A 27,503-nucleotide genomic window follows, 5' to 3' on the forward strand; every position below is an offset into this window, starting at 1 on the left:
GATGCCTGTAGAATAATTCCTCGTTCCTTATGAATTAATTCCTCTCTGGACTTACTTTTTAAATGATAAGTACAGGCCTGTAGCCTGGCCAGAGCACAGGGGATGGGAGGGGGGAAGGGGAGGCAGGTTTTTTTGGGATGTCACCCTTTTGACTAATGTGCCCCTGACACATGTTCCACCATCATGTATGTACAGTACAAACACTTCACCAGTTACATGACAACAGTTTTTTGCCTTCTTTAAATTGTTGGTGCCCCGCACTCTCTCCCAAATTAAGAATTTCTGGCTATATATATGCATGGGCCTTGTATTGTTTCTATGTATTGCGGTTCAGAGTTAAATGTTAATATCCTGCATATTGTGTACATGTGCTATACTTTGGAATACATAGATAATTTAAATTCAGGCATCAGGTCACTGTCTACTCTTAATTGGAGAAAAGTACTAAGTCTATTACTGATCAGTGCTATTTCGTAAAGTCTCTCTGAAAACGATTTCTTAGATAACATTTCACAGTCTTAATCTTCTGGACTGACTCCGGTGAATCTAATAAACATTGAAACATTTTGGCTGCGAGGGACTTTTTTATTTTATCTCCTTTCATTATCTTAGAATTATCTAGGGACTGCTTCAATCCTCTTTGGTTTTCTACATCCATCTCGGAATGTACTAACTGTAGTTATTGGCTTGTCTGATTCACCCCCGCTCCATCATTTGATACGCCTTACATAACATAGAGAATTTTGTCGGTGAAATGAGAATTTATCCCGTCAAGGACTGCATGCCTGCTCTCGGAGAAAAGTACTTGACATCTTCGAGTGCTAGTGTAACTAACTCAGAGTATTCCTGGTACTAGGGAATAAATTGGCGTTCAAATGTTTGTGTAGTGCGCAGATTTTTAGGTCGTGGATTGCGAATTTAATTCTTCAAAAACAGAACTTGTACTGTACCTGTGTACATAACTGCTATTCATATCTGTCGCACAGTCTCGTATAACAATTAGGCCAGGCCTATTTGACTTCACTCCTCACTTACATGTCTCCTCCATACCTACACACACCTATCTACCTGTGCCTAACATCTGGTAACATTCATAGGTCACTACTGCCCTCATCCTTCCCAATCTACCATTTTCTGAAGTCCGTCTTATCACACATTTTCATATTGTGTATAAGCATCTTGAGATGGGATACGCAAAATATAAATTATTCCTCGGCTTAGATAAAAATTTGGTATTAATCCTCCTAACTAGACTTTAAAGGGTGTGAAGACTCGCGCAAAAAGAAACGTCTAATTCCGGTAATCTGACCTAGTTTCGAATGAGGTGTAACAGAAGTGTTAGACACCACCATCGATCCCAGAAAATACACACAGCTTGCTACCGTCGGCAATTAGACACTAGTGTACAGTCAGTACATACAGCTACGGTCAATACCCACAACACAGTGAATATAAAAGCGATGGACATCTCAGCAGGGAGTTGTTATGGAACTCCCTACCTGATCTCAGGTCCAGATAAAAGATAACAAGGTATCACGTTCCATTATTGTCTGCATTTTGTAGCGACAAGAGAAAAACTTCACTTGCAAGCAACGGAAAGTTAACTTTTTAAAGACGGCGGCACGCTGTTTGGGGCGAGTCTTCAATGCCTTTAACTCTGATTTTAGAGATACATATTATGGTAATATTCAAGAGTCTGAGTTGATGTTTTTCTGGTTGTTGTCATCTTAAGATTATATCAGGGCTTCCCCCACTGCTATCTTGTCGATCTGAGAATGTACTTTTTGGCATTAGTCTTCATTAATATATACGCACTCTCAATAATTTGGGGCCTGGAAGAAGCCTATTAACTGTGAGAAGTTTTTCACAGTGAAATTGAGATTTGTTTTTCTCCCCAAGGATGACTAAATTATATTAGTAAAAACTTGGGACTGTTGTAATTGGATTATAAGAAAATTATCCAATAATTAGTTGGAACTATTGCGCTACTTCCTAGACGATGTTTTTGTAACAAAAATATTTAAAACATACGGATTTGTTTGATTGAGATGTTTGTGAATCCTTTTGCTTATAATTCCTTGTTTATGTTTGCCATGAATATGCTAATATTTACATTGTAATGAATTTTTTTGGATTGGTTTTGTCTATAATATTGATACATAGGAACACATTCAATGAACAAAAAACTGAGTTCATATTTTTTTTCAAATGTTCAAAGCAAAATTGGATTCATTTCATTATTAAAATCTATTTATATTTTTAATATTTTTTTTATTGAAATCCATTTTGGAAATATTTTAATCATATTTTTTTTGACACATGAATACATGAGTATGTTAACATTAATTAAATTTTTTATGTGATATGTGTAGGATATACACAGTGTTCATTTAATGAAGAGAGCCACCTTTTCCCTATCAACAATAGGTAGTTGTTGTAATTGTCAGCCCAGTAAACACATCTTTCATTGCATGATGGAAGGGTATAGATATTGTTATTTACATTACAGTACAGATATATCTTATGTCATTCTATTAGATTAAAGTCAGGTCTGGTTCAGTAGTTACTGGGTTACTGCCATTATACATTTCATGTTAAATAAATAGTTGAGTAAAGTTTTCATTAGTTCTTTTTATAATTTACAGTATTTAAAATCAGTGATAATAGTGTTAAGCTGTTACTGTTAAGCTGTGGAGCAATAGGGGAGTTCTGTGTGGATGGTGTAAAGCCATTGTGGTCTACAGTTTAAATCCATTTTGGAATTATATGGGGATTATATATCTCTCTTGGCAATAGGTAGACCAGTTTTAATTGTTACCAGATTATGGCTTCTGGGGCTACTCGAATGGATCAGCAGTGTGGTATCAGGCTTATCCTGGGATTGTGATGTAATGACGTAACATATGTGATATTTGTGGTATTTCCATGTATTGTTAAGGAATGTATTTAAAATGTATTACTTGGGTGGGACAGGACAGTCTATTCTGGTTGCCGTTGGAAGTAACATCTTGATGGTAGGGCTAAGTAAAGGACTGCGTTAAAATCTTGATCGGGCCCCATGCATATGTAGACTTGAACATGCTGACATGGGCGGTCACAGAGAATTTACCGTAAATCGTTCGCGCCGTGAGGGCAACAGAAAATAAATTTCTTTCGATTGCGACAGCTTTTCTCCGTTAAACCCACCTGTACAGAGTGCATTAACAGTAGAATAAGAAACATTGAAATCTACTTTGAACAGAAGTTTGCATTTTCGGAATTCATCAGCACACTGGTACTGTACTTTAATTGGCAGAGAGAAGCAATAATTGGTTAATCTCGAGCCATGTCGTAACTGAACAGAGGGAGGAGTCTTACTGTCCTAATTACTAGTTCTATGATTTTTTTTTTTTTTACCTTGAAAGGGCAAGGTTTTTCCACTGGTGGGATTTTGATAATAGATAAGCTCACTCTGGTTGTCATAGAAACTTGTCATTAACAGCTTACAGGTAAAGCCTCTTTGGGATTTTAACTCCTTTTATATATAATTTTGATTCTGAATAATTCATGCATGCATTTAAATCTGTCGAATCTATGATTGTAGGGTAAATAAACTCCATGAGCTGCTATCCATCATCTGGTGGTTATTCTACCAGTTAATTTATGTAAAGAAGCTGCCGTTCATACTTTTTTGTTTAACTGTTGCCCTGTAGGTTTACTTAATGTATTTATGTATGTGATTGAATGATAAAAAAACGTAATTGGGCGAAAAGATTGATATATTTGCTTTGGAATATAGCCTAGAGATCAAAGATTTATATCATAGATACTGCTACATATCTGGTCAGTAGAGACAAACATATATAGAACAGAATACAGTCAATGTAGGTTACTTAACATGCATAGCTAGAGGCCCCCCAAAAATTCTTTTTTATTGGGCTCATACTAAAGTATTTTAGTACACAAGCAATGCTGTGGTACCCGTTTATTCGAAAGAGACAGTAATTTAGAGAAATTTAATGTCAAAGTTTATTTTCACTGACCAGAAACGCGAAGCGTAAAAGCTCATTAACGTACACTAGGTCACCGTGTGACGTCATTCTGCGGAGTGTACACGCGAACGCAAACAATAACAATGGACAGTCCACATACTTCTCGTTAGAAAGTGAACCATTTATTAACTTTACTCTTCTAATAAACCTGCAGCTAAAAGAGAAAGAAATGGTTGAAGCAATTCTTCAATTAAACGATATTAAATATATCAATATCTCGGGTATTTCTTCATTTGTTGTTGCAATTAATCGTGTTTGCAGTTAGTTTCTAGCTAGTGGATGCAATATTAATCGAATGCTTTGGAATACCCAAAAGACCAAATATATATATTGCTACATTTCTGGTCAGTAGGGACAGACAGATATATAGAACAGATTACAAATGTAGGTTACTTAAATTGGAAAATAATCAACTTAGAAGAAGAAGAAGAAAAAGAAGAAGAAGAGGAGTAGGAGGAGGAGGAGGAAAACGGATTACCATCTTGTTATGAGCAATGACGTGAAAGACGGGATGAAATTGTTTTGAGTGTCAGTCTCGAAATCTTTCATGTTTGAACAATTGTTGATCTTTAACAATAGCTTTATTTTATAATGGCTTTATGACGCACACTTCTCTTTGGAGCATTTAGATCAATGTCCATATGGCAATCATGCAAGTTTTATGACCTAATAGAAGAGTCATGCATCAACACCACCTTACATCATTGCTGACCTTCTAAAATACCCCCTAAACAAAGCTAATCAGAGAGATACAGCATAAACAAAACTAGAGCTACATATTTGCCTGCAAATACGCAGTATTGTAGTGGGCGTGAGGTGCTTGAAGTATTAGGAAGAACTTTTTCAGTCGTTTATGGTGTTACTTTTTTGGTTGGACTACCTGTACACACCAGGCAGTATAGTCATGTAGATTAACCTATACAAAGTGAGGGCGCTTGTGAGTGCCGTCACAGGCTCAGAATAAGTTGGCTAGCTACGCAGCTAGCCTCTGAAACTGCAAAAGTATAGAGTCAATATGGAACTTTAAGTTTCATCGTCCTGCCATGTATGTATCCTTCACCTGGCCAGTATAATGCCAATATTGTAGCGTGCACGCAGGCTACAATCAATAGTGCATATTGATATAATCCTGGAAGTATACATCAGTAGCATCAGGTAACATCAGGTCAGCACTGAGCAATGAGCTACTGATACACTTGACTCTGAAACAATTATGAACCAGACTGATGAATGTGGTCAGTGATTACCTCCAGGCCGCAATTAGATGACTGAGGGAACCCTCCATCAGTACCATGCAAATACCGCCCTCTAATACCAGTTGTTCATGACAATTACATCTTTTGTTTCTTCTCTTGGCAGCTACTCACACAACAGCTCAGTGGTCCAGTGATAAAGGCCAGTTGACATCTGACAACGCCCTGGAGATCTATTCTGTGGACTTAGAGGACTCTGGGAAATACACCTGTAAGGTCCTCAACCTTGGTACCATCATTGCTACCATCATTCATCAGCTGATTGTAGAGGGTGAGTCCAGTCACTTTCTTTAAAAGGCCCCACTTTGAGTAGAACCATGGTGAACCATGGCTGAAACATTATATAGAGGTTTCTTTATCTGGAGTAAAAACAGCTAGTTACTACAACATCAAAAGTTTTTAGGTATTTCTGAAGCAACTTTGAATTGGTTTGGAGTAATTGGTATAAATTATTTTGGCCAAATTGTCACTATAGCATTTATAATCTTTCATCATCTCTCAGGAAAACCCTCCTTTATATGTCTGTCGTTTGGAGGCTCCAAGATTTGTAGCGTCATCAGCAAATTAGTCTAAATGATATTTTTAGCACCAGATCGATCCTGATTTTAAGATTGCTCTGGGCTGCTTTAAGCCGTGTCTTCTTACCGTATCAAAAGAGCGCCGTGTGAGCGTGCCAGGCTGATATTTAGCCCTGATGAAAAGAAATCAGGCGAGAGGAAGGATAATGCTCCGGAACAGATCAGTTCTAAGCCTGCATGCAACAAAATCCACACTCTGGAGAAATGGAGGCTAGACATTAAAGCTTTTAAGATTTGAAAAATTACGAAGAAAAAAACAAACAAAACAGAAATCATTATACATCACATAAACATAATTCTTAATTATTTTGAAGTGGTATCCAATTTATATTACCAGTCCTTGCCAGCGTATATTAAACAGGTATATGTATTAATTTACTTCGTTCCCCACTTACCTGTCTCCCCACAACCTAAGCACCGCATTCTACCGTGTCTAGTATGCCCTGGTAAACTTTTAACACTGTGCACCCTTACTGACCCCTAGTGAACCCCTTCATATTCTGCCATTCCAAAGTGTCTCACATGTTTTTCGTATTGGGAAAAATTTTCTTCGAAATTCGCCTGGATACCTTGGATTTTTACTCTAGAAGTTTCCTTATAGGAGTTCTAGCATTTCCAACAACCTTTTACAGCCTGATAAGTATCCTCTTCTTTAGGGAAGGGAGAATGCGGTGCTTAGGTTGTGGGGAGACAGGTAAGTGGGTCACTCGTAAATATATAAACCAGTAAGTTTGATCATAACAGGTATATATTAAACAGGGTATATTAAATATAATTCTTAATTATTTTGAAGTGGTATCGAATATATTACCAGGCTTGGTCAGCGTATATATTCAACAGATATATATATTAAACAGGTATTTAAACCGGGTATAAATTAAACAGGTATATTTAACAGGGTATATTAAAGATAATTCTTAATTATTTTGAAGTGGTATCCAATATATTAACCAAGGTTGGTCAGGGTTATGAAATACGATCAATGCTAATAATACGATGTTGAACATTGAAGGCATTCTGCAGCTGGGTCTTATTTGATCATTTTGTCTATAATTTTCCATAGATTAGCAGGCACTAAAATGTGTGTCTTGTGGTCAGACTTTCTCTTTTAAGTTTTTCTCTGCGCTGTACATGTGTTGTATGTTGGTGTATAGATCATAACTTTGCGTGTCCCCTAAATTGGCACACTGTGTTGTACATATGTAGCTGCACTGATAGACACTGTAGTTGCTGTGTTCCTGAGTTAAATTTATATTAAACCAGTTTCTAAATCGCAAATGTTATATTTGCAACACTTTCAAAGGACCATTTCATCCTGGAATTAACGTTAAACTGCCATACATGCGCAAAGTTAGGGAAATAGTTTCCTTGCTTCGAGCAGTTTCACTCCTGACCTATATATACAAGTAAAATTCTTTCTATTTCTGGTGGAATCAGCTCAAACCATCGATGAAATGACTTATATAGCCGGAGAATGAGACTAAAGCCCCGAGCAAAGTCAGGGAGATCGTCCCCGCCCCTGTATCTTTTAAAAGAATATTGAAGCCTATCGCAAATTGCAATCTGCAGAAACAGCTTGAAGGGAGGTTATCTGGGGTACACTTTGAACCTTATCTTATCAGCACTAAATATCAAAGTTACAAGCGCAACAAAAGTGAATCCTAAGTAAACGTCGCAAGTGTTTCACGTGGGCATCCCTATATACCAAATATTATCTCATGCATGGCTGCTATTGTGGATAGTTACTGTATGTTTTTATCTATTGATACTTGTCTAGCACGGTCTCCAAATTCTGAGAAATTCTGGATCGGCCAGCGGCAAATGCATGTATATATACGTAGGTATGCACATTGCACATTTAAGCAGCTCTCAAGGTATATAGTATAGCTACAGTATAAAATTTTTTACTTAAAGCCTCACCCCCACTCCCACCCCCTCCCCCCAAAAAACAGCCAATTATACAATAAGAAAAGAGTGAATACTATTTTGTGATATCAATTAACAATGGATGAGGATACTGCAGCTAACTTTCCAGGATTGAATACCAATAAGCAGGCATGTGAAACTAATTTGCTAAATTTTCTCCTGTGTGTCCGTGTATTTAATTCTGCAACTCACGGCACATTAACAATCGTTGTTGAAAAACCTCTCATCACACGCAATATAGAGCATTTTGCTAGCTGTGGTGCGTTATGTTTTGCATTTTGACTCAGAACATAATACGTTTCGTCCGAGTTGTAAAACAAGTTTTTGTTTGATTAATTCTTTTGACACTACAAATTCCATCTGGGGGCCCCTGGGGCCACGATTTTTGTTTGGGAGGGCACATCTCCCCCCCCTAGGCACCCCCTTGGCAATGTCACTGTATACAAATGTGTGTGAAATTACGACCTTCCTTACCGGTGTCGAACTTCTGGACGCACAATCAGGGTCCATAGCCTTGTGGTTATGGGTGTCCGCATATAAAGTGGGAGGCCCAGGTTCGAATCCCTGTGGAGGCTGGAAGTTTTTCCACTGTTCTGGATTTTCCAACTCACTACAATTTAAATGAAATATTTACATGTAAATGTGTACAGCAGTGTAGAGCTCTATAATTTTACTTTGAACTAGCTTTATACTATTTACAAAGCTAATTGCTAAAAGTTTGTATATATATCTTCGGAAATTTGTCCCCCCAAAAATTAATTCAAACTCATGACTTGCAAACAACACTTGAATTTGATATGTACATAATTTAGCAGACAAGGTGCCTTGAATGTCTGCGAATATAAGCGTTTAGTTGACATGGCAAGTACCGGTCAAGTATGAGAGTCAGCCTGTAGGGATTGGCCTTCCATAGTGCGGCATTTATTCATGAAGTGTAGGTTCACATATACCACTTCAACAATGATGCAACTACTGTACAGTATAGGAATGCATTCAGAACCTTAATTTAATACTTGAAGCATTATACATGCGTATACAACCCAACCACTCGATATCTCTACTGTAGGCGCACAGTAGGTATATTTGATACTCCAATGTCAAGGTTATAGTGGCAGAGTGAAATTAATTACTTAGACCATATCATTGGCTAGGTCACTGTCCTATCTGCATGGTCAGTAGCGAAATAACCTCTTTCAAAATCCCAAAATATATGTACATAGCAAATATGTCCTTTTAAAATGAATATTGTGTTCCTTTTTGTAATTGTGATATCATTCAGGAGACGTTCATACTAAACGAACGTATACTCTTTACATTTACACAAACCATCCATGCAGTGTCAAACATTTTATTTTTGGGGATTTGCACCTTAGTTATGAGTATCAACTGTCGTATTAATGTTTTCCTCTTTTCTATTTTTCACAAAATTTATTATAATCAAAATGGCAGGAATCCCCCCCCCGGGTTCTCTCATCTGCAAGCACAATGCATTTTGCACTCTGGGTTTTGAGCTGTTGTGAAGAACAAAGGTGACATTGAATACGATGGAATATGAGTGGACTTCAATAGATCTACAAAGAGAAATTAATATTTTGACGAAGAATAAGGTTGTTTACGTCCACATCAATTACGTACCTTAGTTCACCCACTGTGCCTTCATATGATGGCCATTTCAAAGATTATATTTATTTTACTAGAAATTTGTTGTTGTTGTTGTTTGTAGGACTGCTTATTAATTTCACACAGAATGGAATGTACATCTGGATCATTACAATATTTCCTGATTGAATGAACAGATCGACCAAACTATGTATGTATGTATGTCTACTGTACTGGGTCATTTCGCAACAAATTCTCCTGCAAAAATTGTGACGTCTAGGTAGTGCTAAAGTATTTCTAGCCAACTTGATTTGAGTTTAAATTAAAACACCAAAAGTTGGGTTATTTAGCGACAACTTGATCGTTAGCTCTATACCACATCTACGGTACTTCACAATTGAAGTAAAACTGTGAAAGTTTTACGGTTGTAATTTCACCGACTTGATGCTTTTGTGGCAGGCTATATGATCCAGACAATTGCTATGAATATGGAAAAACATGATGTGTGGGGCAAATTGTAACAATTTTGTGTTAGACTTTGACATACTGCATCAAGACTTTTGCTTATAATGTCATCTCGTATTTTTGTTTCTGTTTTTATCCCGTAATTCTTGATGGATAGAACAATTACTTGTATTGTTTGTCCACAAATTAATGAACGTAACTTTGGTTGTGTGTTGAATTCAGATGTGCCGGTCTAAGGTCAAAATAATATGCACACTTATTTGTAATGAGTTTTACAAATTATGACACTCTAGTAATGAATAGAGAGATGTACAGAATATCGTGCCCAGCAGCCTGTTACTTGAATCATGAATTTTTGATGAAAAGAACAATTATTTATAGACACTGTGTCAAAAGTAGGATGCTGAGGGGCTGCAGCATCCTGCAGCCAGGCTGTGTAGGACGTAGTGTTATGTTGTGTGCAGTATCACACAATAGGTACTGGAGTTTAACATATATACACATGTTAACAATAGGGCATTGTAGCCTGGTCTGCTGAGATAATCTCTATTATTTGATATTGATGCAGCTTTGCTGCAGGGGATTTTGCAGCTGCTGCAGCTTTTCTTTTCGTCGCAGTGCCTTATTGTTTGTATAAACGACCTAAAGTTAATTATGATCTGAACATTGTTTTATCGCTGAATAACAATACCAGAACATATTCTTTTAACTTTGTGAAAACAACAGAGAATATATTCTTGGATAGCATCACCATATTTTCATGCTGCATTATTTGTCTAAATGATATCTAGATCTACAGGACAATATGATCATTGCAACGAATACATATAGAATTGTAATAAACAACATGATGTTAGCTAAGTACTGTAGATTTCTATCAATATGTATGCCACCATCGATAAACCATTTAAAAAAAAAAAAGTTTTTCTTAGTGATTTAGTGTAGTCAACAAACTTAATTGCATACAGGATATTACAGGGTGATGGTTTATGATACATTTGTCATATATACATATTCGTGTACGTACAGTGCAAACTATGTCATCTCAACAATCACCGTTTCAAAATATTGCCTTCTAATAACTGTTTAAAAGTGGAATAGCTTTGGGTATTTATATTACATGATTATTATGGTAAATAACCTCTCTTGAGGGGCCATCATACATTATGTATAAATGTATTTTAGATCCGATCCTGCAAGCATGGAACTGGCGAAGAAGCCATCATTGGCTTATCAAAGCCACAAGTTGACCTAAGTCAGTCTCTTAGATTCATGTTTATCATCCATGATTATGAATTGTCAACAACTCTCTAACTGGACGACATACAATAATCTTGGAGTGACTCAAACCGGGGACCTTATGATTGGAAGGCACCGGCGTTAACCAGTGAGCTAACACTCCTTGAGTGTTATATAAGTCACCACGGGAGTGTATCTTGCAATTATTCTAATATGGAAACTTCTAGTGAATTGCTGTGATTTATGGAGATTCTTAACTCCTCAAAAACATGAATTCCCAAAGACTGATTATATAGTTAGGGAATAAAATGGAATATTATCCCTACAGTCAGCAGAATATTACTCTGGAGGTGAAATTGCTAATTTAATTTCCTTCGATAAGTTTTGCAATCCATACTGTCATGATTCTTCGCTGAGCAGGTAAACAGGAACAAATAATCTCAGTCTCAATTGAACAAAAACAACGTGAACAAAAATAGAAATCCAGCAAATACAGAAACAAACCATTCTGTAGATTCATAAAGGCATTAACCTTGCGCTAATCTTCTGTATATGGATATTCTAAGATAAAGTCTGCTTTGTTCAATTCTTTATTAGAAATTAATACTTAAATTTACGCAAGAACTTCTCAATATTATACTTGGGATGTTTTTCGACAAGCTTTCATTATAAATATAAAAAATAATTTCTTGTGTAAAATATGAAAAAGGTGTGACAGGAGTTGACCTCGGGGTGAAAAAGTTTTTGAAAATTTAATGCTAATCGCACGAAAGGTTCACGTCCGTGACATTTGCAACGTTTTGTGAGAAGCTTGAAAGTCGTAAAATCCAAAGCTTTGCCTGAGTCTTCATCATGCATTCATTCATTCATCATAAATTGAAGAATTCGAAACACTCTTTAGTAAATTCTTAGCTGAGCCTCAGGTGTGTGATGTTATCTTGAGCAGGTAACAGGGCCAGGCTAGTAATCGATTGCAGTGTATTAATTACAAAGAAAGTGGTGGACTTCATCAATGCACTCAGCACTGGGCATCTACAGTATCTGTTAAAATAAAAGTCATTGCAATGTTAACCGATGTTAACTGACTTGCGACACTTGTGTGGAAAATATTGCTGAAAGAGAATATAAGAATTAAAGAGAAGCTTAAATGAGAAATGTCTATTAAATATGGACATTTGTGAATGAAAAGGTTGCTGTCAATTATTTAAGTGTTGAGAAGGACCGGAAAAAACTGTGACATTAATACTGTAATAATGTGGTTTTAGTGGTATCAATCAGTGTGAACTTGTTAGCATTTAATAACCAAACTTTGTTGTGGTAATTTTGCTAAAGTCGACAATCTATATAAAGTGGAATCAAGAACTGCCCCCAAAAAGGTAAAGAAAATCTTTTTTTGTTTGTTTGTAGCAAATGTAACAGCTTTAATGTTACTATAAATTCATACACACAAATGGGAAGACTTGATCAAGTCTAAATACAACATCATCGAACAACATGAGCTTCAGTTTCTTTTGTTTCTTTAATTTATTTATTTCAATGTTTATTTTCTGTAAATTTGAGACAGGTGTTGCAAATACTGGTTGACTCTAACATATTGAAACTGAGACTTAAAGGCATTGAAGACTTGTCCCAAACCGTGTGCTGCCCTCTGAAAAAGTTAACTTTACGTTGCTTGCCAGTGAAGCTTTCTTCTTGTCGCTACAAAATGCAGACAGTAATGAAAAGTGATACCTTGTTATCTTTTATCTGGACCTTAGATGTCCATCACTGCTATGTACACTGTGTTGTGGGTATTGACTGTACACTAGTGTCTAATTACCGACGGTAGCAAGCTGTGTGTGTATCTTCTGGGATCGATGGTGGTGTCTAACACCTCTGTTTATACACTTCATTCGAAACTAGGTCAGATTACTGTCATCAGACGTTTCTTGTGCACGAGTCTTCACTCTCTTTAATGGAAAAGCATGACCTACAGTAAATGATGATATTCTTAATGTCAACAGTATTAATTTTACCTTTCAAAATCATGAAAACGAAATCAAAGAGGAACTTAAACAGGTTTCCTGATCTTTATAAGCTGCCTCAAAGACCTAACAGATTTACAAAATGACAGCAATGGACAGAATTCTGTCGAACAGTTAAAAGTAAAAAGTGATGGTTGAGTTTGTATCCCCTTTAATGGTGCACGGTATCAGAGTTGTTTGTACCAGATTACTGTAACTTTCAAGTGTTGTTGTATTTATTATCCACATGCAGAAGGGAGGATCATGCTAAAAAGGTTTAAACAGTTACTTTATAAGATGAAAGTCTATTTATAGGATAAAAGGAGATGGGGAAATTTGTTTAAGTATAGACAAAAAGCAATGAACTTCTCGTGCACCCGCGCCAGCAGAGACATTCAACCCATACAGTAGTAGTAGGCCTACCCTTGGGTCAGTTCATTAACCACCTTTAGATACCCCTTATTTGAATTTGAAATTAAGGCTGTAAATTTACCTAGGCTAGCCTAAAATTTGAATGAGAAAGAAATTACCAAAATAAATCTGTAGACATGCTCTCTGCTCTTTTGCGTAGGAATCATGTCAACTCCTAGTTTTTACAGACGGATGCACTTATAATGTATAATTTTAAATGACCCGAGCACATTCCAAAGGGGTATTAAATTGGTGCTTCTTATGCAAATTACAGTGTGCTATAATCATGTGGATTTACCATTTAAAGGCGTTCAATGGAGCGTGGAATAATTTATATAAATGTCACTTTTTAAACTTTATTTCACATTTGTGTTGTACGGCAGTCGTCCCTGTTATATTCGAGCGTTTTTGCAAGTTAAACCCCTAACAATTTTCACCTTCCTCATCATTTTGTCCACCTTCCATTGTATCAGTGACATTGTGATTTGGGGAATGGGCCTACTGGAAAACTGTATGGCTCCTTTCTCTTTGAGAATCCCTTTTCTTAAAAAGTTAATTGGCATATTTATGTACAATTTTTACCCTTAATTTTCTCCACAAATAGCAATTTCCTTTTCTTCCTAATAGTTTTGGATGGGTCTCAAATTTTTACTTTCGGATGGCCCTTAAAGGCATTGAAGACTCGCCCCAAACCGCATGCCGGGCTCTGAAAAAGATAGCTTTCTGTTGCTTGCAAGTGAAGTTTTCTTCTTGTCACTACAAAATGCAGACAGTAATGAAACGTGATAACTTGTTATCTTTCATCTGGACCTGAGATCAGGGAGTTCCATAAAAACTCCCTGCTGAGATGTCCATCGATGCTATGCACACTGTGCTGTGGGTATTGATCGTAGCTGCATGTATTGACTGTACACTAGTGTCTTAATTACCGACGGACCGATGGTAGCAAGTTGTGTGTGTATTTTCTGGGATAGATGGTAGTGTCTAACACTTCTGTTACACCTCATTCGAAACTAGGTCAGATTACCAGCATCAGACGTTTCTTTGTGCGAGAGTCTTCACTCCCTTTAATGACTACTGTAGTAGTTAATTAGTACAGTATATTGAAAAGTGCCTGTCTAAGGTCAAACATAATCAAGAAACTGTATTGTGTTCTCGCATCGGTGTAATGAGTTTTCACAAATGACGCAAAAGATGGCAATTTTAGCAGCATTTTTCATTGTTGTTGAAAACAAATAATTACCTAGTGTTTGTCATTGACTTAATGACTACTTTATAGTAGTTAATTAGTATATTGAAGAGTGCCTGCCTAAGGTCAAACATAATAGACTTGCTGTATTATTGTATTCTCAGTGGTGTAATGAGTTTCCACAAATGACACATGTTAGCGGCATTTCTCATGAATTCTTCTTGTTGAAAAAAGCAATACAAACACTTACCTATCGTTTGTCATTGACTTAATGACAAGCATTAATTATTACATTTATTTTACAGAGGTCCTGTAACTGTCTAAGGTTAGAACAATAAGAAATTAGCGGTGTAATGATCAATCTGACAAAAGCAGAGAAAGCGATGGACGGGTCATACTGCAATATCCGTAATAGATCCTTAAAGGCATTGAAGACCAGTGGCGGAGCGTCCATACAGTCAGGGGGGGCGGATGCCCCCCCTGACGGACTCAAATGGATTACTGGCGCCCTTTTCAGCTCTTTACCACTTTTTACTTATTCGCGATTATTTGACTTTTTTATTGCGCTCTCATCTACCTATTGACATTTGTCACATTTTTTTGGTGTAATTTGGCAATGAAACCTATTTATTCTTCGTTTATCTGCAAATTAGCCAGGCCCGGAAAGGGTCATTTCCAGCGATCTAGGGAGTATCTTTACTCAAAAAATTTCTGTACGCTACGCACCAACCTGTGGTGGCGTTCCGCTTAGATAGTGTCGAAAGCGCCCCTACAGACCATTCTCGCCCCTCCTGACCAATATACCCCTAGCTCCGCCACTGTTGAAGACTCGCCCCAAACCGCATGCTGCCCTCTGCAAAAAGTTAACTTTCCGTTGCTTGCAAGTGAAGTTTTCTTCTTGTCAAGTGCTACAAAATGCAGACAGTAATGAAACGTGATACCGTGTTTATCTTTGATCTGGACCTGAGATCAGGGAGTTCCATAACAACTCCCTGCTGAGATGTCCATCACTGCTATGTACACTGTGTTGTGGGTATTGACCGTAGCTGCATGTATTGACTGTACACTAGTGTCTTAATTACCGACGGTAGCAAGCTGTGTGTGAATTTTCTGGGATCGATAGTGGTGTCTTACACTTCTGTTACACCTCATTCGAAACTAGGTCAGATCACTGGCATCAGACATTTCTTTGAGTGCGAGTCTTCACTCCCGTTACTGTGACTCTTGCATCATTGAAAAGTCATCCTTTTAAACCTGTGATGTAAAGAAAAATGACCGGATTGTTTGTCAACAACTAATTATGACATTCAGAGGTGCTTGTCTAAGGTTAAAATAATAATAAAATACTACACTTTTGTATTATTAATGAGTTGAGAAATGACGTAAAAGGAAAGTCGTGGAAAACTGCTAAAAATGTTAAATCAGTCCTCTTGATTATCGTATATCTACTGACCTGTACTTTCACTGTATATGAAGGTCACCTACGTATTGGAATATAGTTGTAATACAATCTCCAAGCATTCTGAAACCTATCACAATTGTTTCATTAATATACAGTAATTGTCTCATAATTCATGTATGCTTGGCTGATTTAACAAAGATAGCTACATTTAATCGAGAAGCTGATCTTACCCCTTGCGCTCAAGTGAGGTCTTACGAACCAAGTAAGTATTACAAACAGGCCTGTACATAGATGTATAAAAATAAAAAAAAATAAAAAAACAGCTTCAGGTACCCAGAATTTGCATTTTAATTTTTTCTGAAACTTTCTTTCTGGTTTCTTTTCCATTCAGTAACAAATTTATGTTTTTTGTATTCCCATGTTTTATCAATTTTAAATATGAATTGTGTTACTACAGTATAACTCTTATTTTCTCACCATATATATTTATTTGTACTGCACCACTGATTTGATAAATATATAAATTAATTGAGTTGATAAACAATTGTCATAAATTAACTTTGGAAAATTAAGCCTCATGGAAACTTGAGCCTCTAATTGTCACTCAATCTAGAAGCTAGACACTGTACAGTATATAAGAAGTGTGCAAATGTAACTTGTGAGCAAATTTTCTGAGGTCTGCAAGGAAGGCTAAAGGTCAGTCAGAATAAGTCTGATTATGCAGAAATGAAGTTTGTTTGATCTTCAACCCTCTTTGCATTAGGTATGAATTAATCAATTAATCAATTCTGCAAGACTTGTCATCTCTGCTCAGCAATTCAGATTGTTGGAAAAATCTTTTATCTAAAGTTTCTTCTCATATTGGCAAGGAATCAGTAAGTCATTTAACTTTCTGGTTTGTTTATTTGTTTCCGAAAGTTGTTCATGACAGTTACTGATGCATCTCTGTCACACAGATTAATAACATGGTATAAAACATATAAACAGCCTGCAGCTTTCAAGCTCAAACACTGTGGTATATTTGCCCATTTTTTCCCTTCAAATTTCTTCTTAAATTCTGTTTTAATAATAGAGCTATGCAATAAATATATTTATGAATTTATTGATATAAGAAAATTGCACACAGATATATAACTGCCCAATTGAGTATATCTTCTGGATTATGTACAGTAGAGGCCAATCCACCAGGCTAAGTAAGCACTTCCAGGGACCTGAACTGGATTTGCCGTACAAGCAATCAAGCTCAAATGTAAAAGTAGATAAATCGGGTTAAATGTAAAATTTATCCATCGTTTTCTGTTTATTGTTAGTAATTTACAAAAATATAAAATCTTTAATGTGGGGGTATTTTTACAATGTACTTTTTATAAGACAAGTTCTTTCATTGTTGATTGCTATTTTGAGTGATAAATGCATCAATTGCTGAAAAGCAATCAAAGCAAACATGATACCTCCTTTTGGCACAGGCACAGTATGCGATTGATAATATACAGTATTATAGTGCTTGATGATGGATTGGCAGAAATGTTACTGTGTAATGCTAATCTGAATGAAGAGTTTCAAGTTATAATCACATAAAAAGACATAGAAAATATTGATAAATAATACGTACACACCAAACAAGAGTATAATTTTTTATAAGTGGAATGATATTAAAAATTGACAAAGAACAAAGCAATTTCAGAAACATTTGAGTTTCTCGTCTGCATGTATACAGTATGAAGTTTTGTCACGTGCAAAATGATCTTCAAGATGTCATTATAAATTATACAAAATCAGTTTCTGAACGAACCTTGTCCTTTTCTAGGCCTCAGTGTAAGCTGGATATATATCGCAACATAAAATGCAAATTCCCATTAACGAAGGAATTAATGTAATTCCTTAGGCGGCTAGGCATATATATATCCTTCACAAACAAGAAGATTTCAGTAGCTAATATGTGAAATATTGTGGGTGTGTTTGTTGTGTGAGACCTTTTTACTAAATGTCAAGGAATATTAATGGTGCTTAATGAATATTAATAGATGAATATTAATGGTTTAATGAATAATAACATGGTATTAATGAACACTAATGATTATTATGAATGTTAATGATTATTAGTGTGTAAATTAGAAATGCATTTCCTCTCGGTTATATGCTCAGTTTTCTGCCTAAGTGTGATATGAGGTAACCAGTGAATGCCAATCTCAATCACTTGCTTTTTCTTAAAAAAAAAGAAGAGGATTTAAAAAAATGGTGTTCTTTTTTAATTTCAAACTGAAATAAAAAAAATAAATAAATGAAAAGGCAACATAAAACTTTGCCAAATTATTTATTAGCTTAATTCACCAATGGAAATTTTGTCAGGCTAATTTTTGGAACCAAATTTTTGTTTTAACATTTTTGGGCACAAATTTTTCTGAGCCGATGTTTTGATGAGCCCAATTTTGGAGAGTGCCATTATGCTCATGAATGTGTTAGCATTAACTTGACTATGCATGAGAATGACTAGTATGGTACCTGACCATGTGTCTTATATTCATAAGAGTGGGGCACACGCTTTGGGGCGAGTCTTCAATGCCTTTAAGCTAGGAACCGCAGTGCCCATCTTGTGTATATTTCACAAGTTCATGCAGAAGGACTCAAAGACCTCCACAGGGTTGTTATCTAATAACCAGTGCCTGAAGACATTCTGACATTTAAGAGACAAAAGCATACTGTACCAGTGACAAATTCCGACGAATTTGCACAAAGTCTACCTAATTACTGTAGGGAAATATTCAGAATCACAAAAAAAATCCAACCAACTGGACAATTCCTACAATCAATGGGTTTGAGCAACTGCAGCAACTGTTGCATTAGTTTAACTAGTCTCGGCCAAGTCGTTTGTAATACTCTTTTTCTCGCGTGCAGACTGAACATACCTAAGAGTCCGTTTCTGCCTACCACGAATGTGCTTGCCCGCTGTATTTTACATGCGCGAGGATCTGTCTGATACAAACGTCCAGGACTTGTCTCCAAAGAGGGGTGTGAACTTATGCAAACTACAAAATATTTATTCATATTATTATAACAAAATTGCGTGATATCATGTTTCTTCCACTACAATTAGCGACCGTCTCGCAGTGTTCAAACCAATCTAAGGCCTACTGATTGTTCACTGCGGGAGGCAGGGCTTGAATAAACATTTTGGGGGAAGTGGGCCCAATTGGCAAAACCTGATTGGCTTCTTCGCTTCTCCGAAGGGACTCTGCCAAAATCAAAGGAAAACATAAGATAGCTTGGGAGAAATGTGGAAGACCCAAGTATCTAGTATCTAGAGCGTTGCCACGGGCGTTCTCTGGTACAGTACAGCAAATAGATACAGGAAAATAGCTTTGTGCAAAAGAAAGGTACACTAGGCTGTTCATACTAGGGTTTTAACAAGACTATAGTTTAACATGAAATGGCCCAATCAAAGCTCACTTGCAAGGATTACCACAGCCATGTATCTCTCTATAACAGGTAAACAAAAATGTTATTCAAAAAGCACACACAACAAGAACACAATACAACAACAAAAGTGCATTCACACAAAAGAATTGACATTAATGTATTGCATCAATGAATTACCAAAAAAAAAGTTTCATATTGTGCAAATACTGTCTTACAGTTTGTCAATATAATCATCAAAAATGTTGCAAGTTATGTATAAAGCCAGGCCTATACTCTCATATAGGATGGAGTATAGCCACAGTATAGACCTATAGAGAGACACATGTAGGCCTGCATAAATTTAAGGACTGTACAGCTGGAGTCTCTGGAGTGAATCAGATGATATGTGGATGGAATACATGCGGATGGAATTTTGACAGTGCTAGCTGAAATATGCATCGCTCATACCTACCTATAAGTTGCTTAAGAGCTACAAGCTTTTGTATATGTCCAGTGTTTAGGAATCTTGAACTGGGAGCATTTTAGGAGTCAATTGGAGTATATTGCTAAATACTTTCAGGTGCAGAAGACCTAAAGCAAAAATCACATAATGGATTTAAATAAAAAATCAAATCTGATTTAATTATATCAAATACATCCAGTTGGTTTTTCCTTCAAGTTTTAATTAAAAAAACAGTTACCCTGTCCCTGGTTTCTGTTTCATAAATGCATGACTATACTGATCTGTATCTTGTATAGGCCACAAGATCATTTACAGTTCATGTATTCATGTATTCATGACAAACAGCATGGGATTTAAAAAATAAATAAATAAAGAATTAAATCTAATAAATCCAATTTGAAAAAGAAAAGAAAAAAGAAAACTTTTAAAATCTCTTGTCGCGTACCCTGGAGGAACTTGTCACCAACAATGAGTTCAAAGACATTAATCATGTACCATGTTGTGCAGCTAAGTCTGAAACTACAGTATGGTTGATATCTTTTATATTTTATATAATATTTGCACATTGTGTGAAGATTCATGCATGTACTTACTCGCGCTGTGTCATAGTCAGTGGCAGAGCGTCCATACAGTCAGGAGGGGTGGATGCCCCCCATGACGGACTCAAATGGACTGCTGGCGCCCTTTTCAGCTCTTTACCACTTTTTACTTATTCGTAATGACTTTTTTATTGCTCTCTCATCTACTTATTGACATTTGTCACATTTTGTTGGTGTAATTTGGCAATGACACCTATATATTCTTCGTTTATCTGCAAATTAGCCAGGCCCGGAAAGGGTCATTTCCGGCGATCTAAGGAGTATCTTTACTCAAAAAATTTCTGTACGCTACGCGCCAACCAGTGGTGGTGCTCCGCTTAGATAGTGTCGAAAGGGCCCCTACAGACCACTCTCGCCCCTCCTGACCAATACCCCTAGCTCCGCCACTGGTCATAGTCATATGTAATATATGGTTGAACAGAATGCAAGAGTCTCCTTGACCGCCCATGAAACTTGTGCAAGACCGCCAAACTCATGATGCTGCTCATCACCAGGCAATCAGAACAAAAATACATAGCTATATAGTACGAGGAAGAATAACATTCAACATTAATTGTAAGCCTTAATTAATTGAGGGACGATAGGTACAGGCATAGATAAGGTCCATGACTGTACTATATGACATATTTATAGATAGATATGATATACAATAAATATATATATTTTTGTATTAATCTTGTACAAAACATATGAGAAATAAATTTGAACTTGAAATATACAGTGTGCAGGGAATATAAAATTACTGTTCAAATTTAGTGTGGCATTTTTTTAAGGTTCTGCATTTTCCCTCTCATTGAATACTATAGTTGCTGTTTCAAACATTGCTACACATCCTTATACACTTGTATGCATAGCAACTTGCATTTTGTCTTTAGCATTTTGCGATGCTATGTGTATATAACAGGTACAGGTAAGAGTACTTTTATTGCATTGAACTTCTTTAATATGCCCACGGGTGACTTCATGTAGAAATATGATATTCGGAATGTGACATATCTTAAATTATTGGATGCCTTGAGCTGACTGATGAGTGTAAGTTGACTGAAAGGGCATAACTTGTGCAGTCAACCATACTTGTGTATTAATAACATTATCCTTTATCCTCTCAAGACATTATACTAAATCTAACTATACTATATACTATAAATTCATTCTTGTGATGATTGCTTGAACTCGTACAGGTAAACAACAAAGACTAGAGAGGGATTCTCCCCCTATAATCTCAGGTGCCCCAGCTGTTGACTCGAGGATTAATTGCTTCGAGATCATCTTACAAGATCTGTTATCTTCTTTCTTGCAGAGAGTCTAAAACTGAATTTCCAGATTTATTTCCATATCTTTGGTTTTTTTGGTCTATTAGTTATTGTTCTTTCTTAGGAATTTGATTACCACATGATTCACTAGTTTAACTTGCAGGGAGTTCTCATTCTGAAGTTGTTAAACAGTTTCACAGCAGTAATGACTGGCACCATCATCGATTGAAGCTCGATGACGACCGACTTCAATTTTAGGAGTTACTCTGTTGTTTCATCTTCGTGCATGGCCACCGCTGTTATTTACACTTGCATTGCTCACACGTAATTGTCACAAATGTGATGTTGAAATATTTGTTAATGTTACGCTATCGAAAGTAGGCAAATCTGCTGGAACGGTGCTGCTAGATTGATTATCTGGCGATGAATTTGATGGAATCTTTGAAATTAGGTTCGCAAGTGCATGTTCGACTTCTGCAGACCAGTGTTGTATACATATACTGTATATATATATACATATATATATAGTGTAGTGTAGTGAAGCTACAACTGCAATGTTAGGTTAATATGGGAACTATTCGTCTATGACGTTCTTTCACATTACTTCGAGCAAGTAATATGTGCAGTCACCTAAGTACACAGTACGTCAAACTTTGAAGACATTTAACAACCGAGCAGGTACGCAAATGCGACCCAAAGTTGATTGACTCAATCTTGGCTCATCTTTATATTAAGAAACCAACGTAGTACAGGCTAGCTGGGAGTGTGATTTAGAGTCAATATAATGAAACAAGTTACATGTACTTTGAAGCAAGTACAGTACCATATTACACTTAGGCTTGAGCAGTGACAGTATCTGCAGTGCAAGTACAGTGTTTCTAGTTTTCTGTTGGCATTTTAACAGTCTGCAAGATAACTAACTGTAGTCTGCAGCGCATGACTGTAGTTTCCGCGGTGACCAAAGGAAGTTGTACAGTAGATCTCAAGCTACCGTAGATCACGGCTCAATGCGCTGTAATTTATGCGTGTGATGATAAAAGTAATCATAAAAATCGAATGATTTATGATCATCTTCTCAAACTGTGGCACCAGTTTGGTAAACACTTCATATTTTGAAGTGGCACAGTAGTTAACCTTCTGAACTTTATCGTGACGCAGTATCCTATTATATATCCTGTCCAGTGTGTGTTGAACATGAAATATTTGTGTGTAATTTTAATGACAAAACAATTAAAGTCAGGTTTTGTGGTCACTATTTTACAGATGCTATATTGCTTTCTACAATACGAGGTCCGCAAACCTATGAAAATAACAGGAAGTTGCTCAAAGTACTTGCCTGCTACTTCGGACATTCAAAGAGTTGTTGCTTGTGGAAACGTACGTTAAAGGTGCGTTTCCACAGGCAATAATGGCGAATTGTACAATTGAGTGAATCAGCCCGTCCGTTTAAACTGGGTTATGAAAGTTAAGTGACCGAAACCCATTATTCAGTCACAAAATGAATTATTAATTACAAGTCAAATTTTGACAATTTTTACACCTGCTTGATGAATTGTTTTCATTTCAAACATTTCTGTGAGAATAGTTTTAAAAATTACTCCCTCCCCCCTCCCCCAAAAAATATAATGCTGAAATAATCTGATGATCAGGTACAGTCTAAAGATTGTCATTTTGACACTTTGCGGTAACTGTTAAAATATTCATGTAATTAGACTACCACCGTTTTGCAACAAAAAGAGTTAAGTGTGATTAAACTTACATAAATTTGGTCAATATTATGCAAATTGTTAAATCATAAGCAGTTTCTCAAAGTGAGGGAGTAAAAGTTAGATTTTTCAGGAAAGTGCAAACTTGCAGTCTGTGACAAAGTAAGGCAATTTATACTTTGTTAAAACTTTTTATTTAATCTATTTTAAAATTGATGTCTTATACATACAGTATGTGATATGTGACGAGGGATTTTCTTGTCCATTTTAATTGCAAAATGACCGCAACTTAATTGTGTAAATGACCGAACAGTATAGTCCCTTAGGTTAGTAATGTAATGTTTCCCTAAGAGCTGCAGTAATGTACAGTACAGGAGCATCCGATAAGTGAGCAATTTAACATTTTGAAAAGAAAATTACGAACACAAATTGTGAAAGTTTAACAACGATTCCATGTTTTTATTTAAAAAATTAAGGTCAGCATTAATAAAATGACTAGTAAATTATTAGGGCAAGTAATAATGTCTAGTGATTCTCTGATTTAGTAAATCTATGTATTTATAGTATAACTGCTCATCATTTTCCCAATCTCAAGTTTCGTCTCTTGAATTGGGTAACTACAGTTTTGCGTACTCACATGCTCTTGATCTGCCATAATTTATGTTAATGTTACAGTGAGAAGTATGTGAAAGATTCAACCAAGCTTGTTAGATCAGATCCCATTCTTTGTGTTGCAAGCACTGTATCATTGGAATTGTCATGAATTATATCACTTTAGTTAAAATATATAATATATAATGGAGCAGCTATAGCCTGAAAAAATTGATAATATTTGACTTTTTAAATATCAAGATCTAAATGCATGTGAATTCTATGTGTGTATTTCCATTCTTGTTTGTTTTTCATTTTGTATGACACATATCATAATTTGTAATCATGCATGCATGCTAAAATTGACTGTTTTTATTTTGCTTCCATATATATTCATGATATCATAAATCTTTCAAATGATTAAAGCTTAGTTCCAAGCTAACTACAGCACATCTTTTCATCCGACTCAATTGGCTTAGGGTTTATATCTGTATGTGAGAGCGGTGATCAGACGGCTTTATTTCTCCGCCCGAAATTTGCCTGCCTTCGAGATCCCCAAGATTCCCCGAGAGGGAATTTTAAATTGTATGCTCAGCTCCCTATACTGTAGACCAGGATTTTTCCCAATTAATTCCTTGGAGGTGCAATTAAGAAAAGCATTGGTTGAAGCCAATTTAGAGACAGACAGAATCAATTATTTTTCCTTCTGATGTTACTATTTTTTACCTACAGTAGTGGTAGTAGATTGAGCGACGGGGAAAGAAAGGACAGTGGAAATTGCTCAAGCCTTAGGCCATACAGGGTCATGCATACTCAATAAGTGCAAGATATTCTTGTTGCTTGCTTGGTCGGATTGAAACTTGAATTGCGGTCCGGATCTGGTACGGCACAGGCTGCCTGCTGATAAACATTTACCAACTGCATCCTACACTAACATTATCATAGCATTGTATGGGTATATACTGTAGGTATTCTGAGAAGGCTACAGCTGTATAATTTGCACGTGAGCGGGAGATTCGATCACAAAATTGATAGTATTTATTAAATTTCCAGTTTATATCAGTTGGTATCACATGTCATCAGCTGTTTTTAATCTTGCCATTATCTGACCTACTGTATAAATGTAATCTTCTTGGGTCAGATTGAAACTTAAATTGACGTCTGGGATCTGGTCTGGCACAGGCTGCCTAGTGATAAACATTTACCTAAGTTGTATCCTACACTAACATTTTCATGGCATTGTGTCTATGCATATAACGTCACTTAAAGTCATCGAGACTGTAAGTTTTGTACTGATTATGCAACAAACATGTAAATAATGCAGGCAAGGTTACTGCATAATAAAAATTGCCCAGCTTTCTTCTTTTTTTCTTCAAATTTCTTAAAACAACATCAACCCAGTATGTCTCTAAAAGCATATATATGTACCCTGTATCTTGAAAGTTCATGTGTCCGCATAACTGAAAACTCTACAGAAGGCCCCTTTCTTGGGGCCCTCACATGGTGTCAAAAATACATGTCCTGAACTTTTTTGCAAATGTTATCTCCAAATCATTTCAACAGATTTGTACAGATGCTCTAGGAGCTGGAGTAGCATTTTTCAGTTTTCACAGAAAATTACCTCTTGTGACCTTAAATTGATTAAATATGATTGCACGTATGGAAACTTCACTCACTCAAACCAGTCACGAAATTTCAGCCAAATTCGAATGAAACATGACAAAATGGGCACGGTATCAAAATGTGACAGTATTTGCATCATGCTGTGTACGTACATATCAGCACAAAGCTTAGCCGTATTGCTCTATTTGGTCCTAATTTTTATGAAAAGTTTTTAATTAATATTGTTACCATTTAAATTACAACAAGGCAAGAAAACAAATGTAGTAAAAAAAAAACAAAAAAAAAACACAGAAGATAATAATACAAAGTTCCCAAAAAGACACTCATATAAAAGTATGAAACAATTGGTACATTTGAATTTCATGCATATCAAATTGTTCCTTGATTTTATTATGCAAGACACCGGAAGGTTTGAGAAGACTTTAAAAAAAAAAAAATTAAATTAAAATTTAATAGTTGCAGTGTTTAATTGTTGGTTGATGATATTGCGCTGTTCATGAAAGAAAAAAGTTAACCCACTGTTTTTATGGAATTTTTCAGAATTTTATGACTGTATGTTCGAAGTTTACTTGTAAATATAAGACAATAATTTTTTCATGGTGCTGAGGAGTGAGAATAAATTCAACCCACCTCCACTCCCTCCTCTCCCCCTCCCCATATACAGTAAATTTAATAGAAAAAGGCCCAAGTTTGTGGTATTCTTAACTTATAAAATTTCAAATTATTATGATACTGATGCAATGCTCGACCTTGCAAGCATATAGAATTCAGTCTTTAGATTAATGCAGCCTGGAAATTTTACTGTACAAGGGTAATTGGTTGGATTGACACTTCGTGGAGGTACTGTCATGGATATTAAAAGCTATTCAGGACTATGAATCTCAGTTTTATAGTTTACGTAATTGCTTCATGCATCCACGTAGAAAACTTCCACAGATTTACTTGGTCATGAAATTCCAATGCTGTTGATATTTGTTACAGTACAAAGCAGTCGAGATAGAAAACAGTTGAGTTATCGTTTTTCGTTGCCTCCAAACTGTTCTCTCAAATCTCAAGATACCTGAACTATCCATTAAGTAGAAGACCATCAATGCATGTCATTAGCACACAAGTGGAGACACAGGTACACCTTGGCTATAGATAAAAAGACGGAACTAGTAGAAAAGAGATTAAAACATTCTCCTTTGTCAGTATGACTGATTGCTTGAGCCTCCTCCGATGGATTTTCCCTCCTCCATGGCTCAATCTTCTCTGATCAATTTGGTGACATATTAAACTCATTCAAGCACATTAAACGTCACAAAATCGCTGCTGAAGAAAGTGATTTTTTTTTTTTTTTTGGCTGCAAGCAGTGCACCGTCCTAGATTTTGAGAGCTTGAAATCTGTGTCAATTTCTGTATGGATTGATGTTCTGTGAGTTTTAAGTTTCTTCATAATTATAAAAGATTTAAAGTTGGGATTTTGGCAATTAGTCAGAATTGGTGTGCTATTATTGTACTGTAAGAGGCTTAAATCACACAGCCAAGCTAACAAGTAATGAATGTACAGTGACGCAGCGCGGCAAGACTTTATTGTAAGTTGCGCTATATAAGAACTGTTTATTATTATTATAATTATTATTATAAGACTTGAGTAACGTCAGAGCTTTGTGAGATTAAAGCGAGATTGCAAAAAACTTATCTCTTCGATATAAGATTTGTGAGCCTAATTCCCTTATTTATCTGACTGTTCATGATCATAATTTAACTTTATTAAATAAAAAATAATAAAGTTAA

General features: G+C 36.1%; 1 protein-coding gene across 3 annotated transcripts in view; it reads left to right on the plus strand.

Moving 5' to 3' along the window:
* LOC139959075 (vascular endothelial growth factor receptor 1-like) overlaps positions 1-27,503 on the plus strand; it is a 140,647-nt gene that overhangs the window by 50,067 nt on the left and 63,077 nt on the right. For all 3 annotated transcript variants that reach the window (XM_071956636.1, XM_071956637.1, XM_071956638.1), the window contains one exon: positions 5,391-5,555. In XM_071956636.1, coding sequence (XP_071812737.1) covers positions 5,391-5,555 — 165 coding nt within the window. The remainder of the gene's footprint in view (positions 1-5,390; positions 5,556-27,503) is intronic.

This window comes from Apostichopus japonicus, chromosome 18 (genome assembly GCF_037975245.1).
Source record: "Apostichopus japonicus isolate 1M-3 chromosome 18, ASM3797524v1, whole genome shotgun sequence".
Lineage (NCBI taxonomy): Eukaryota > Metazoa > Echinodermata > Holothuroidea > Aspidochirotida > Stichopodidae > Apostichopus > Apostichopus japonicus.